The 16101-nt window shown below is 40.2% G+C and overlaps 2 protein-coding genes across 2 annotated transcripts in view; both read right to left on the minus strand.

Moving 5' to 3' along the window:
• LOC144558819 (pectinesterase-like) overlaps positions 1 to 8034 on the minus strand; it is an 8657-nt gene extending 623 nt beyond the window's left edge. Inside the window, exons 1-3 of the mRNA XM_078307697.1 lie at positions 7188 to 8034; positions 666 to 925; positions 281 to 577 (exon numbers count right to left, since the gene is read on the minus strand). Coding sequence (XP_078163823.1) covers positions 281 to 577; positions 666 to 925; positions 7188 to 7954 — 1324 coding nt within the window. The 5' untranslated portion in view covers positions 7955 to 8034. The remainder of the gene's footprint in view (positions 1 to 280; positions 578 to 665; positions 926 to 7187) is intronic.
• A 3408-nt stretch (positions 8035 to 11442) lies between these two features.
• LOC144557737 (putative pectinesterase/pectinesterase inhibitor 58) lies at positions 11443 to 14587 on the minus strand. The gene is made up of 4 exons (XM_078306303.1): positions 13711 to 14587; positions 12901 to 13160; positions 12472 to 12768; positions 11443 to 12013 (listed from the first exon to the last, which is right to left on the minus strand). The coding sequence occupies exons 1-4, from the start codon at positions 14472 to 14474 to the stop codon at positions 11613 to 11615; spliced, it is 1722 nt and encodes a 573-aa protein (XP_078162429.1). The 5' UTR covers positions 14475 to 14587; the 3' UTR covers positions 11443 to 11612.
• Between the last annotated feature and the right edge of the window lie 1514 nt (positions 14588 to 16101).

Here is a 16101-nt window from a genome sequence, read left to right on the forward strand (position 1 = left end):
ATGGTACTATAAAATTGATCTCAATACATAATTAATATGAAAATTTTATATGATTGATCCCCATTCATATTTAACACCCATAACTTGAAAGTCCTCTGTGCGGGGCATATTCTTTTTGAATTGAGCAAGAGCAAGGACAACTAAGTTCATATGTTACATACTTTGATCATCATTTTCAATTTATTGAGCAATGATTAATAATATAAGATTTGAACGAAAATTAAACTATTAAAGAAATAGAAGAGAAAAAATCTTTCCAATTTAAGAAATTTATTTTTACCATGAGCAGTGACGGTGTTAAGTTGATTGTCCATTGGACGGTTGCAAATGATGACGCAGTTCTGGAAAACCACAGCAGAGTTGCCAAAGATGAAGTCAATTGTGCCCGAAACGGTGCAGTCGCGGAAAAACTGACGGCCAGCGTGGGTGTAAAGGGTGTCTTGGAAGCCATCAAAGCGGCATTTGAAAAATGCACCAAAATCTCCACTGATGCGAAGGGCCACAGCCTGGTGGTTCACTGCTCCGGCAGTGTTTCTAAATCCCATATCCTTGGCGATGAAGTTTGCGCCTTCTACAGCTGCAGAATAAAAAATATATATAGGTAATATATGTATTTTGATTTTTTAACACATTTATTAAATAAACTGAGAAGGAGAGGGGATTACAGAATGTGGCTGTGAGCCTTGTGGTGACTTTATCTTTAACATTGCTTTTGTCTCCGGTAACGATAGATTTGTCAGCGCCGTCACCATACATGAGCACATTATTCGTGCCCTTTGGCACCATGACTATCTCATTGTATACGCCGGCCTTGACATAAATCACGTATCTGCCCCGGTGATTCTTCGGAATGGCCTTCACTGCATCGTTGATAGTCTTGTACTGACCACTTCCATCTTTTGCCACAACTGCATTTGGTTTTGCACTATACCAGAAATTGTAATTGTTGAGATTTATGTATCTTTATCGCATTATAGAAGTTATAGGGTTATATCGGTAAGAAAGGAATTATAGAAGTTATAGGGTTGCAAATGCAAATTGTAATGCCTATATAAACTGAGGGATCAATGGAATCAATGAATTTCTGTTTTTGAATCACAATTCTTTTTGGTATCAGAGCACTTTCTGATTTTCCGGCTACTGTAGCAAACCCGCGGTACTGTAGCACATACCTCCTCTTTCACCTCCGCCAGGGCCGCCTGAACGTCGCTGGAGCTCCGCCTGGTCGGCCTACCTCCGCCTAGGTCAGCACTGGTCTGCACAGGAGCTCCCATGCTCTGGTCCGATCTGACCTAGATCTGATCAGATCTGACCTAGATCTGATCAGATCGGCTCTACCTCAACCTAGGCCGATCTGCTCGATTCCGCCACCTAGGTCGCCGGACGGACCTCCTTTCCCTCCTCCCTCTCTTGGCCGAGCACTGTAGCTCCGCCCAAAGACCAACAGCCACCTTGTAACTCCAGTTACAGCAGCTCCAGTTACAGCAGCCCCAGTTACAGCAGCCTCAGTTACAGCAGCCCCAGTTACAGCAAGTCGGTTCTTCTTCTTCTAAGCCGAACCAGAGGTAAGGGAGTTTGGTTTCTTGCTTGCTTTGGCCGGCGTGGGAGGCCTAAATCCCGCGATACCCGAGAAGCAGGTTTAGATTGAGTTTGGGCTCGAATCTTGATGAGATAGATCAAGATCGGGTCAAGAAAGAGAAGAAGAAAGGGGGAGATGGTTTAGATCCGTCTTGAGGAGCAAGATCGGGTCTTTACGAGAGATACGAGTGATCGGATCGAGAAAGGGAAGGAAGTCAAGGTGATCTGTGCGATCGAAGACTTGGATCCTTTGAGAGAAGATGTCCAGCGAGGGTGACAAAGGGAAAGGGGTTTTAGAGTGCCTGTCGGGTGTTGATCCGGAGGTTCTAAAGGTGTTGGTTGGTCTTATCCAGGGAGCCAGTGTTCAGACCAATACCTTGGCACGTGATCCACCACAGGTGAAGTTTGATCTCCAAACTGTGGAGCTTAAGCTTGATGGACCGTCCTCATATCTGAGTTGGTCGCGTCGGATTGAGACTGCTCTGGAGGGGAGGAAGCTCAAGAGGTATCTGACAGAGGATGAGCCAGCTAGTGCTACGGCTCAGGCTGAGGAGTGGAAGACCACACATGCTTTGATCTACACCTGGTTGCTCAACTCGATGAAACAATCGATTGCCTCTTCAGTCGATGGCATCCGACTTGTGAAGGACATTTGGGCAAAGCTGAAGAGGACCTATGGTGGGACTGAGAACCACATGAGGGTGTTCCAGATTGAGCAAGAGGTATTGGCTGTGGTGCAGGGTGATAGATCGATTCAGGATTACTCATTGAATCTAGAAAAGCTATGGGCAGAGCTTGATCACTTATCACAGGGGTTGAACTGTAGTGATCCAAGCTGCAAGAGGGAGAAGCGCTTTCAACAGACGAGGACTATGCAGTTCTTGGCTAAGCTGAACTTGGTTTTTGATCAGAGGAGATCAGTTCTCCTAGCCCAGACGAAGATTCCTTCATTGGATGAGGCCATTGCAGCGATGATGCAAGAGGAGAGTCGCATGGTGATACATGCTGAGCCGAGTGGACCCCCAGGCGCACGATCAGCTTTGGCTGCCTCGAGCTCAGGTATGACAGGTGCCAAGGGGGAGACTCGCAGGTGTTACAACTGCGGGGAAACAGGTCATCTGATCAAGGCTTGTCCTAGGCCACCAAGAGAGAGAGATGCAGGTGGTAGAGGGCAGTTTGCGAACCGTGGACGCGGCCATGGGGGCAGAAGAGGTGGAAGAGGAGGCAACCGGGCAAATCTGATGGTTGCAGAGGAAGAAGAGGAAGCTATTGTGGGATTATCTGAGGAGGATCTGATCAGGGAGATAGTCAGGAGGAGGCAGAGAGGAGCAAGTGAGAAAAAGAGTGCAGTTGATGATGCATCCATCACGGGTAACGTTGCTTCTGTTGCTTACTCAGCCACAGGTACTTGTGATACTCTTGCTATCCCCTCTATATCCACCACTAGATCATCAGATTGGATAGTCGATTCTGGTGCATCTCGCCATGTGACTGGTGCTGCTAGGGAGTTCTCTTCCTATACTCACTTAGCAGCTCCAGAGAGCATCCGGATAGCCGATGGTACGGCTCAGCCGGTAGTCGGTAAGGGTACAGTGAAATGTACCAACACTTTGACTTTGTCTAATGTTTTGCATGCTCCTTCTTTTCCTGTGAATCTTCTATCTATAAGTGCCATTGTCTCACAACTAAATTGTGTTGTTTTGTTTGATAATCCCAAGGTGATCTTCCGAGAGAAGGAGACGGGCAAGGAACTTGGGACTGGCACACTGCATAAGGGCCTGTGGTACATGGATAAAGAGGGTATGGACTCGGCCCTCTCATCCATTGTTGAGAGAAGTGTAGAAGACCTGCTGTTGCTCCATCATAGGCGATTGGGTCATTCTTCATTTCCAGTTTTGAGTAGGTTGTATCCGCCTTTGTTTGAAAAGGCAAATAAGGAAAAATTGGTGTGTGATGCGTGTGAGTTAGGCAAGCATACCAGAAGCTCTTATGTTAGCTCTGGTAGTAGGAGGTCTTGTAGTTTTGATTTGATTCATTCGGATGTATGGGGACCTTGTCCTACAACTACTTTGAATGGATTTAGATACTTTGTGTCGTTTATTGATTGTTTTTCTCGTTCAACTTGGCTTTACTTGATGAAAAATAAGAGTGATGTGCTTGCTTGCTTTAAAAATTTTCACAAGATGATTCAGACTCAATATGGTGCGGTTGTGAAAGTATTGAGATCTGACAACGGGACAGAGTACACTAATAAGGCGTTTGGGGAATACTTGTCATCTCAGGGGATACAGCATCAGACCACGTGTCCGTACACACCAGAGCAGAATGGGGTATCGGAACGGAAGAACAGGCATCTCCTTGAGGTAACTCGGAGTATGATGATTTCGATGAAAGTCCCAAAGTACTTGTGGGGGCAAGCAGTTCTGACAGCAGCATATTTGATCAACAGGATGCCCTCACGGGTATTGGATTGGAGGTCTCCAATTGAGATGCTGACAGGTAAGAATGGAGACATTATTCCTCTCAAAACTTTTGGGTGTGTGTGCTTTGTACATGACAACAGACCAAATGTGGGAAAACTTGATCCACGGGCGGTGAGATGTATCTTTGTGGGGTACTCAGCCACTCAGAAGGGGTATGCGTGCTGGAGCCCAGTTGAGAGGCGGATGTTTGTGAGTATGGATGTTACCTTTCACGAGCTCGAACCATACTACTCCTCAGAAGCAACATCACCATTTGAAGACTCGCTCGATACAAGAGGTATAAGGCGAGAGGGGGAGAGTAGTGGTGATGGTGAGAGGAGGACGGTGAGTGTGGTGGGTGGTATTAGTTGCCCAATTCTTGAGAAATCGGCTGTGGTTGAGCCGGAAAAGGAGAAGGAAAAGGAGAATTCGGTTAGCATTGAGACAGAAGTTGAGAGGATTGAGCCCGAGGGTGGTAGAACTCAGGCTCAGGGGGAGTTGCGATATGGTGAGGTGTATGTAAGGAGAACGAAACAGAATGAGGGAACCGTGCCTACAGTGCCACTTGTGCCAAGTCCCTTGTCCCTGCCTACTCCGACTCTCGAGACATCTTCACCATCCACCTCAGACCCAGAATACACAGGTGATATGATTCCTCTCTCTACTCCTCCCACTCCTCTATCGGTAAGGAGGATTTCTCGCGAGAATGCAGGCATTCCTCCTGACCGATATGGTTTCCCACATGACATTGCCAGATTTGTCTCTTACTCACACATATCACCTGTACATGGAGCATTCATTGCATCATTAGACATTGTCTCTATCCCTAAGTGTTGGCAGGTTGCTAAAGAAGATCCGAAGTGGAGAGCAGCCATGCTAGAAGAGCTTAGTGCCCTTTGCAAGAACAAAACGTGGGAACTTGTGTCACTACCACCAAGCAAGAAGGCTGTTGGATGCAAGTGGGTCTTCACAGTAAAGCAGAATCCAGAGGGTCTGATTGAGCGCTACAAGGCTCGGTTGGTAGCGAAGGGGTACAGCCAGACCTATGGCATTGACTATGACGAGACCTTTGCACCAGTGGCGAAGATGAGCACAGTGAGGACACTGATTTCCATGGCAGTGAATGGTGGATGGCAGTTACACCAACTTGATGTGAAGAATGCCTTTCTTCATGGTGATTTGTTGGAGGAGGTGTACATGGAGGTTCCACCAGGGTTTGGCACAAACCAGACAATGGGTAAGGTATGCAGACTAAAGAAGTCACTCTATGGGTTGAAGCAGTCCCCTCGGGCATGGTTTGATAGGTTCAGGAGAGCTATGGTAGGCATGGGCTATCAGCAAACCAATGCTGATCACACGGTGTTTACCCGACAACATGATGGTCACATTACTATGCTAGCTGTGTATGTCGATGATATGATCATTACTGGGGATGATGCGGGAGAGATTGCACAGTTGAAGGCAAGATTGGGGAAGGAATTCGAGGTGAAGGATCTGGGACAGCTTAGGTACTTTCTTGGGATTGAGGTGGCTCATGAAGCAGGGGGAATTGTTCTATCTCAGAGAAAGTATGTCCTAGACTTGCTCACTGAGACAGGCATGTTGGGGTGCAAGCCTGCAGTATCTCCAATTGATGTAAAGGCCAAGATGAGTGCAGAGGCAGGAGAACAGGTTGATCGTGAGAGGTACCAGAGACTAGTAGGCAGGTTGATCTATCTGGGTCACACTCGTCCCGATATCTCATTTGTAGTGAGCGTGGTGAGCCGTTACATGCATGACCCTAGAAAGGATCATATGGACGCAGTGTACCACATTCTGAGGTACCTGAAGAGTGCACCAGGAAAGGGCCTATTTTTCAGGAAAAATGGGCACATGAACATTGAGGGTTATTGTGACTCTGACTGGGCTAGTTGCCAAGATGACAGGAGATCCACATCTGGCTACTGTATGTTTGTAGGGGGCAACTTGGTCTCATGGAAGAGCAAGAAGCAGCCAGTTGTCTCGAGATCGACGGCAGAAGCCGAGTACAGGGCCATGGCATTAGGAGTTGCCGAGATGCTGTGGTTGAAGAGGTTACTGGAAGATCTCAAGGTGAAGCACGAAGGGAAGATGAAATTGTGGTGCGATAGCAAATCAGCAATTAGCATTGCCAACAATCCGGTGCAGCATGACAGAACCAAGCATGTGGAGATCGATAGATTCTTCATTAAGGAAAAACTGGAAATTGGGCTATTGGAGCTGAGTCACGTAGCTACTAGAGACCAAGTAGCTGACTGCCTCACTAAAGGACTTAGCTCAATGGATCTAGTTAGGTTATGTGACAAGATGGGCTTGATGGATATCTTTTGCCCATCTTGAGGGGGAGTGTTGAGATTTATGTATCTTTATCGCATTATAGAAGTTATAGGGTTATATCGGTAAGAAAGGAATTATAGAAGTTATAGGGTTGCAAATGCAAATTGTAATGCCTATATAAACTGAGGGATCAATGGAATCAATGAATTTCTGTTTTTGAATCACAATTCTTTTGTAATCATTGCATAAATAATCAGGTTTTAATCTTTTCAGATATTATTTCATGGTTAAACCTGATTATTGATGATTCCACCTGAGTAGACTGGATTTGTTATATATAGTTGGGCTCTTTATACTAATTATAGTTAACGCTAATTAGAAGTTGTCTCAAAGATGCATTTTCTTGAGATTATTATCGCTTTCTCTTATGATACAAGGGGATACTGAGTATGTTATATCTGTTCCCTTATATGTTCATGGTCTAAAATAAAAAAAATGTATGTTATATCTGTCCAAGTATTGATAACTATTGTTCAATTAATTTATCAACTATCCTTCGTGTGATAGAGGCAGATCTAAAGACAAGCAGGTGTCACCTCATAATTTATTTATTTTTTATTATATATGTATATATTCAAATTAATTAATTTTTTTAAAAGTTTTTACATAGTTTGATCAAACCCCCTCATTAAATGTTAAATGTGTTCTTGTAGCATAATGCATGTTTAGCATTACTTTGTGATAAATTTGAGTTCAAATCTAAATATTCTAGTTCCGCCCTGTGTGTGATCTCAGCTACAATAATCAATTAGCAATCATTCATTTTACAATATATAATTGGTTATCAAATACCTGTTAGTTTTTGCTTGTAATAGCTTCCTGTCCCCGGCAGAGAGCCACGAGGGATAACCGTGTTGATCCATGTCATATCCCAACAGCTTCCTATTTGTTCCTTGGGCGGCAAGTGCTCCAAGGTCGACAGATTGAAGTTTCTCTGCAAAGGAAGCAATGCTTGTGATCACCCCCAAAACATTGCTGCTCATCACAGTGGCATTGTTCAATGCGTTGTTCATGTCAGCGTTCAGCTTTGGATCCTCAAAGCCGTCAACGCAGGTGTACAGGTACGTCATAGAAGAAGATATCATGTGCACTATGTTGTCGGTCTCAGCAGTCAAGTTTTTCATATCTTTTCCTACAAGCGAAGATACACCTTTCATGTCCTCTAGCGCATCGCCAATGAATTTCTTGCAGTCTGACACAGCAGCAGCTGTTCTGGTGTCGTTACCGGCAGCCAGATTGGCTTTGGTAACTTCAGCGGAGTTCTGAGCAGCGGACTCAAACTCTTTGATCGCCAAGTCAACAAAACTTTTGAAGACTTCATCAGGTGTTGCCGAGCTGTTTGTTTGTAATTTAGATATTGTGCTCTCGCAGGAATCCTTGTGTAGGGCTGTCGAGCACATGGCCGTCATGGATTTGGAGGTGGTGCTTAGCGAGGAAGAGTTGTCATCAGAGTGAGAACTAGTTTTCTTGGTTGAGGTCACGAGCGCTATGATCGCCCCAGCGCACACAACTCCTATGAGTACTGTGGCAACAAGGCCGACGATGACCTTTTTCGCCATTTTTCGTCACCTTGTTGCTTGAGATGTAGCTAGATTTTCAGGAGCTTGATCCTTTCAAGCTCCTGTATCTCAATTGCACTTCTCTTGTGATGATAGAGGGAGGTTGACCCGGGGGTTATATACCGTCTGAAAACCTAACTAATTGGCTAAATAAAGAACTGAATATTGGAGACTTTTAAAATCACCGGGGATAAAAGCTGGCATCGTCCCTAATTATTGCATTAGCTTAGTGTTTTTTTCCCATTATTAGGTGCATCTTTGGAAAATTATGTATGCATTAATACAATATATTTCAGCGGTACGCTCAACTGATGTGTTGTAGTTAAATATCTAAACAAATACAGGGGTAAATCGGTATATGAATTGCTCATGGTTGGAGTGAAAATTCTGGACAGTTTCAACAGAGTGTGGAATTACAAGATTCCTGAAACCGTTAAGATTTTTGCAGTTTTAGCATTGAGGGAAAAAAATTCTCACTCAAGATGTCATGCAAAGAAGAAACATAGGTTGCATTGTTGGGTGTGTCATATATGTGTGAGATTGATACCAATAGTTGAATCGGCTTTACACACCTTTCGTTTCAGTGTGCATATGCGAAGGAGGTCTGTAGGTTATTATGATCAGGAGGGGACACCGTGTTATAGTGTTAGACAATTCAGTGGATGCTGTATGGCGCAGCTCAGTTCAATTGAATAGAGGTGCAGGATGGAAGGAAGATGGAACTACAGTAATTTTATGTGGATGTTGGTTCATATGGAAGCAAAGAAACAAAAGAATTTTTAGCAATACAAGGATTCCACCCTTCGTGTTGGCTGAGTGAATTTCTTCAATTTTGAGGAGATCGGATGTAAACACTACTACAAAAATGGTCATTGTACACTGCACATCGTACACGGATTTGACAATTTTATATAAAAACCGTGTACAAAATAGGTTTTTTTGAAAGTTCGAAATAACTGTGGAATTTCTACACGGATATTTATTAATGAATCAGTGTAGAAAGCCTTGAGAGAGCTACACAGACGTTTAATAAAGAGCCGTGTAGAAAGGTAGAAATTATACACGATTTTTTGTTTAAATAACAGCGTAGAAAACCTTGAGAGAGTTACACGGATTTATACTTAAAAATCCGCGTAGAAAAGTTACTGTAGAGTTTTAGTTATATAAAAAACATTCTCCTTCCAGCGCCGTTTTTATCAATTAATTAATACTCTTTCTCTGTTGGTTTGATTTATGCGCACAAGGAGGCCGGATTTGAGATCTCTTTCTCTGTTGGTCTGATTTATGCGCACAAGGAGGTCGGATCTGAGATCTTTGAAATTAATTTGTATTTCTTCTCTCTATCTTGCTAAGTTAGTCATGTATATATATATTTCTCTTTTCTTCCTCTAATTTTCTGTTTGTAGTTTTTAGTTTTCATGCGCACTAGTTTGTAGTTTTTTTTCTTCCTTTTTCATCTCGGCACAAGGTAATTCTATTTAAATAATTCTAGTTAGCATGATATTTAAATAATTCTAGTTAGCCTCATATTTAAATAATTCTAGTTTTTTTCCTTCCTTTTTCATCTCGGCACAAGCTCACAAAAAAACAAACCTGATGTGCTGACGAATTTTTCATCTCGGCACAAGCTTCCTTTTTCATCTCACATGCACTTGATACAGGTAAAATCTAGTTAGCCTATTTAAATAATTCTAGTTAGCCTATTTAAATAATTTTAGTTAGCCTAATAAATGAACAGGTAAAATCACAAGAAAATGAAGAAGAAGGGTAGGCTGACGAATTCTCATCTCGGCACAAGGAAAATAATAATGAAAGAATCATATTGGCACAAGAATTATTTAAATAGACTAACTAGATAGCATATTGGACAAAAATTAAATTATGGCTAACGAAAAGATAGCATATTGGACAAAAATTCATCTCGGCACGAGAAAAGGGTGCCATGCATTTTTCAATAGAGTGCCGAATTTTCATCTTGGCACAAGGAAAAAATTGATTTTTTTATGAAAATTTCAATATGTGAAAATTCTTGGACCGAGATACTATTTCGGCTCAACAAAATAAAATAAATTTTGTTCCGTGTAGCGTGTAGCTCGGTTATATAGAGAGCGACACTGGCAATCAATCATACACGGTTGTTTATGTAATACTCCGTGTAGCAATCTTATAATCGCACACGGCTAAATATCTGTGTGTATTTATTTAAGGATTTCTACACCCTCACAACGTACACAGCAGGAAATCCGTGTAGCTCCTCCATCCGTGTGCAATCTCTTTTTCTGTAATAGTGAAATTTACTTTACTGTACCCTGACAGCTGCTGTCAAGGGTCTAAAAAAATAAATTAAAAGGTTTGAGGCTTAAAGGATCGAGATGGATATTGCAATATATTAAAAGGTCTATAAAACCATCACTACAACAAAGTAGACACATTTTGCGAGGGAAAAAATGCATTTATGACGGTCATCCGTCGCAAAAAAAAAAACTGAACAATGATGGTAGTCTGTCGCAAAAAGTCACTTTTTTATTCTTGCGAAAAATGTCTCATTCTTGTTGTGCATGCAAGAGGTACATGATAACATTTATTAAAGAAAATTAAACTTTTAACTCCATATGATAAACATTTACAATTTTTCATTGTATTTATTAGAATAGAAGTAATGAGACATATTCTGTTTTATAGTTTTATTTGAGACAAAAGTTTTCAAAATATTTTGATGGTTTTGTAGAATTTTTCACCTGATCAAGAAGCATGTTATTTTTTTTATTTGTTGTCTGCATCTTTTCACATTAGTATATTAATAATTTTTTCGTTATTGATTATCATAATGATTGCAGGAGAATAGAGTTGTTTTCCTCTTCATAAATTCTTCAAGTTATACATTATTGATTATACGCAAGTATTGTCTATATTTAGTTTAGGAATATCAGAACTTGAGAATATATCTGAAATTAATATTGTCTTTACTAACATCAAAAGAAGATTTATTCTATTTATTGAGAACACATCCTTCATCTACTTCTTCCTCCTCCACTGCTAGGTCTTATATGGATTTTACATGGTTAGGAATCCAAAGAATATTATATATTATGGATTTTCAAATTTAATGATATTTTCTTGGATTGTATAATTTCTTCCTAAAAGTAGACACAAGAAGAATAGCAATATCGTTATATTTAGTTCTCGATCATGCCACATATATAATGGTTTTCGAATTTTTTGGATTTCATGAATATCTAGACTTCACAAACTTTTAACTTGGGACAATTAAGCTTTGAATTAAAGATCCAAGATATTTCTGTGAATTGTTAAAATTGATAAATATTAATGTGCTGGAATTGCTTCCTGAAGGTAGAGTACGAACCACACATATTTCTTTTAGTTCATTTTTGACAAGATGATCAGTACTTCCATAAAATGAACGAATATACTTGACTGTATAAATTATTTGACAACACTTATTTTTTGACCTCCTCATATCATTTAAATTGAACACAAAAAGGATAAACAATTTTATGTGTTACATTTATATTGTATACATAAGTTACAGTTGCTCTAGGTACCAAAAAGAAGATACAACCTGGCACATATCTTTAATTGTTGGCCCTATTTCTCTCCCTCTCTAAAAAATCGTGTGTTTGATATTATACATATATACTTAGGACTTATTGAATCCAAGGTAATTGGCAACTCCAGTTGAAGCAATCCAGTTGTTAGAATTGAGGAACGGTCCGGTTGTGAACTGAGTTGCGACAGCCTTATTGATAACATGGAACGTGGGCCACTTCACCCTGCCAGCTGTGGCTGCACCAGGGCCCGTGTTGGCATATTCAGCATAGTACAAGGTCTTGAGTGCAAAATCACCATCCCAGGCAACCCATCCCTCAGGACGGATCACATCGCCGATGGAACTCTCCATGACCACTGTGCGAGAGTACAACTTCCATGGTCGACCGAGGTAGCTGGCGATCTTTGTGCGGACTGGCTCAAGTGCTTTGTCTGCCACAAATTGACAGTTTTGAAGCACAATACCTGTCTTCATGTTTGGGTCGGTACGCCCTGTTCAAGTCAATACAATACACTTTTCAGAACATGTTTTCTCATTCTCGTATATTCAGAGGCGGATGAACATTCAACATTTGCGGACCAATTGACTCTCATTTATTTTCAAAGTTTTTGTACTTGTGCATGATTTTTTATATAGTTTACAGTAAAATGCTATGAGTACCATAAAATTGGTCTCAATTTGTTGCATGGAAATTTTATATGATTGATCTTCATTCATGTTTAACCCCCATAAATTCTGCTCCTGCATATATTTGGTATAGTCCTCTGTGTGGGGCATATTCTTTTTGAATTGAGCAAGAGCAAGGACAACTAAGTTCATATGTTACATACTTTGATCATCATTTTCAATTTATTGAACAATGATTAATAATATAAAAGTTGAACAAAAATTGAACTATTAGAGAAATAGAAGAGACAAAATCTTTCCAGTTTAAGAAATTTATTTTTACCATGAGCAGTGACGGTGTTCAGTTGGTTGTCCATTGGACGGTTGCAAATGATGACGCAGTTTTGGAAAACCACAGCAGAGTTGCCAAAGATGAAGTCAATTGTGCCCGAAACGGTGCAGTCCCGGAAAAATTGACGGCCAGCGTGGGTGTAGAGGGTGTCTTGGAAGCCATCAAAGCGACACTTGAAAAATGCACCGAAATCTCCACTGATACGAAGGGCCACAGCCTGGTGGTTCACTGCTCCGGCAGTGTTTCTAAATCCCATATCCTTGGCGATGAAGTTGGCGCCTTCTACAGCTGCAGAATGAAATATATATATATATATATATATAGGTAACACGCCATTTGAAGAATTTATTAATGGATAATAAAATGTATTTTGATTTTTTAACATATTTATTAGAGAAACTGAGAAGGAGAAGGGATTACAGAATGTGGCTGTGAGCCTTGTGGTGACTTTATCTTTAACATTGCTTTTGTCTCCGGTAACGATAGATTTGTCAGCCCCGTCACCATACATGAGCACATTATTCGTGTCCTTGGGCACCATGACTATCTCGTCGTATATGCCGGCCTTAACATAAATCACATATCTACCCGGGTGATTCTTCGGAATGGTCTTAACTGCATCGTTGATGGTCTTGTATTGACCACTTCCATCTTTTGCCACAACTGCATTTGGCTTCACACTATACCAGAAATTGTAATCATTGCATAGACAGTTACTTTTTTATCTTTTCAGATATTATTTCATGGTTAAAATTTAAAAACGATTATCAATGATTACATCTGAGTAGCCTGGATTTGTTATAGATGGGATCTTTAGATTAATAATAGTTCATGTTAAGGACTCCAAAGGTGCTTAGCCACAGCCTATGGTTTTAAATTTTATATTTATTTACATATTTAATTTTATATATATATATATATTTATTTTAAGTTTTTAAATAGTTCAATCCTCCTCGTAAAATATTAAATGTATGCTTGTAGTACAGTGATAAGAATTACAAATTGTGGTTGTAGAGACTTGAGAGTTCAAATCCAACTTATCTCACATTAAACATTTTTGCACTTTATGTTTCAACAACTCCAATCTAAATTTTCAAGTTCCGTCCCCTGCTTAAGGTGTCACAAATATTCATTTTCTTGGAATTATTGTCGTCTTTCTCCTATGATATAATTAAGGTGATATTCAATATGTTAACTCTTACAATATATACTTGGTCATCAAATAAATACCTGTTAGTTGTTGCTTGCAATAGCTTCCTGTCACCGGCAGAAAGCCACGAGGGATAACCCTGTTTGTCCATGTCATACCCCAACAGCTTCCTATTTGTTCCCTGGGAGGTAAGTGAGCCAAGATCGACAGATTGAAGTTTCTCTGCAAAGGAAGCAATGCTTGTGATCACCCCCAAAACATTGCTGCTCATCTCAGTGGCGTTGTTCAATGCGTCGTTCATGTCAGCGTTCAGCTTTGGATCCTCAAAGCCGTCAACACAGGTGTACATGTATGTCATAGAGGAGGATAGCATGTGCACTATGTTGTCGGACTCAGCAGTCAAGTTTTTCATATCTGTTCCTACAAGCGAAGATACACCTTTCATGTCCTCTAATGCATCGCCAAGGAATTTCTTGCAGTCTGATACAGCAGCAGCTGTTCTGCTGTCATTACCAGACAACTTGTCTTTTGTAACTTCAGCCGATTTTTGAATAGCAGACTCAAACTCTTTGATCGCCAAGTTAACAAAACTTTTGAAGATTTCCTCGGGTGTTGCCGAGCTGTTTGTTGATAATTCAGACATTGTGCTCTCACAGGAATCCTTGTGTAGGGCTGTCGAGCACATGGCCGTCATGGATTTGGAGGTGGCACTTAGCGAGGAAGAGTTGTCATCAGAGTGAGAACTAGCTTTCTTGGTTGAGGTCACGAGCGCTATGATTGCGCCAGCACACACAACTCCTATGAGTACTGTGGCAACAAGGCCGACAATGACCTTTTTCGCCATTTTTTGTCGCCTTGTTGCTCTAAATGTAGCTAGATTTTCAAGAACAAGGAGATCAGGAGCTTGATCCTTTCAAGCTCCTGTATCTCAGTTGCACTCCTCCTCTGATGATAGAGGGAGGATGACACAGGGGTTATATACTGTCTGAAAATCTAACTAATTGACTAAATAAAGAACTGATCATTGGAGACTTTTAAAATCATCTGTGATAAAAGCTGGCATTGTCCCTAATTATTGCATTAGCTTAGTGTTTTTTTTCCATTATTAGGTGCATCTTTGGCAAATTATGTAGGCCTTAGTACGATAATTTTCAACGGTACACTCAACGTGATGTGTTGTACTAAAATATATTTTGCGACTCGAGACAGAATGCAAACCATATGTGAAATCAATGCAAGTTTGGAAAATGTTGAACCATGATGTAGTACAGTAAGGAAAATTAGATGTAACATCATTGTGAACAGAGATGTCACAATAATATCTTGTCGAAAAATGAAAGTTTTTCTATCCAGAGATATCGATCCTCTATAATTTTGCAATATAAATATAAATTCAACTTTCAGTTTAATTTTCATCTAAGTTTTTGTATATACAGGAGTTCATCTCTCTATCCACACAAGCTTAATTATCGGAAGTTTGCCAAATACCATAATCTGCTATTCGGGTAAGACAATAGTTAGTTGGTCATCATATCCGTATATCGATCAGCCTCATATTGATGCATTAAACTAAATGAATTCATTAATTTATAAATATTACATGTGAACGCATGTTTATCGGTTTCAATTTTTTGAATTTGTCGTTTGAAACTTATCCGATAGATTTCGTAGGCACAACATGTCACCTGGAACAAAGCACCTTAGCCTATAAATAGAGGCAACAAAGCGGTTATGAGCACATTGCCGTTCTTACTCAGCTCAGAACAGGGCACATCTTAATCCATTAAGATTTTTAAATATATGTATACAGATCCCATGACAAGTAGTAAATATTTGAATGGAGAATACTAAATATTGCATGCTTTAGCCTGGTTAACCCTTTCATACGGATTGAAAAAGAATCCTAAAAATAGAATGATTGTTTGATACTTTGTTATCTTTGTCATCACTCATATATGCTTTTTTTTGTTTTTGTTTTTGTTTTTGTTTATGATTGTATGTGCTGCAAACGTAATTTAAAGAGAGAAATACAATAAAAAAATTTTTAGGGAAATTAACAACGTACGTAGATTATAATTCCACAAATTAATTCTAAGAAAATGATCATTTCCGGAGAATTGCATCAAGCCAAACTGGCAAACAATGTACTTGATGATGTGAAAACATACAACCGACATGTAAAATAGCGTGTTGTAATAATTCATTTATTAGTCAGCAAGAACATAGAGCTGCCCAGACTTAAAGAAAAAATCCCTTTTTTTTGATGAATTTATATGTAGTGTAACAGCATCCTGGAAAGTGGAAACCTTCATATTATCATCATCTTACTTACTCCCAGCAAGGGTCAACCTGACCTGAAAACTTGCTAGCTAGAAACATTTATTTTTTCAGGAATTAAGTTATTGTTTTTTTTTTAATATAAAATGGGAATATACCCACCGATATCTATTGAAATCATCAGTATTGTGGTA

This window comes from Carex rostrata, chromosome 8 (assembly GCF_964058835.1).
Source record: "Carex rostrata chromosome 8, lpCarRost1.2, whole genome shotgun sequence".
NCBI classification, from domain to species: domain Eukaryota; kingdom Viridiplantae; phylum Streptophyta; class Magnoliopsida; order Poales; family Cyperaceae; genus Carex; species Carex rostrata.

Excerpts from the sequence above, each read along its gene's own strand:
- LOC144557737 (XM_078306303.1), bottom strand. The coding sequence starts at position 14,474 with ATGGCGAAAAAGGTCATTGTCGGCCTTGTTGCCACAGTACTCATAGGA. Across the intron at positions 12,769-12,900 it reads AAGGCTCACAGCCACATTCT|CTGTAGAAGGCGCCAACTTC; the intron begins GTAATCCCTTCT and ends TTCATTCTGCAG. Across the intron at positions 12,014-12,471 it reads GAACACCGTCACTGCTCATG|GGCGTACCGACCCAAACATG; the intron begins GTAAAAATAAAT and ends TGACTTGAACAG.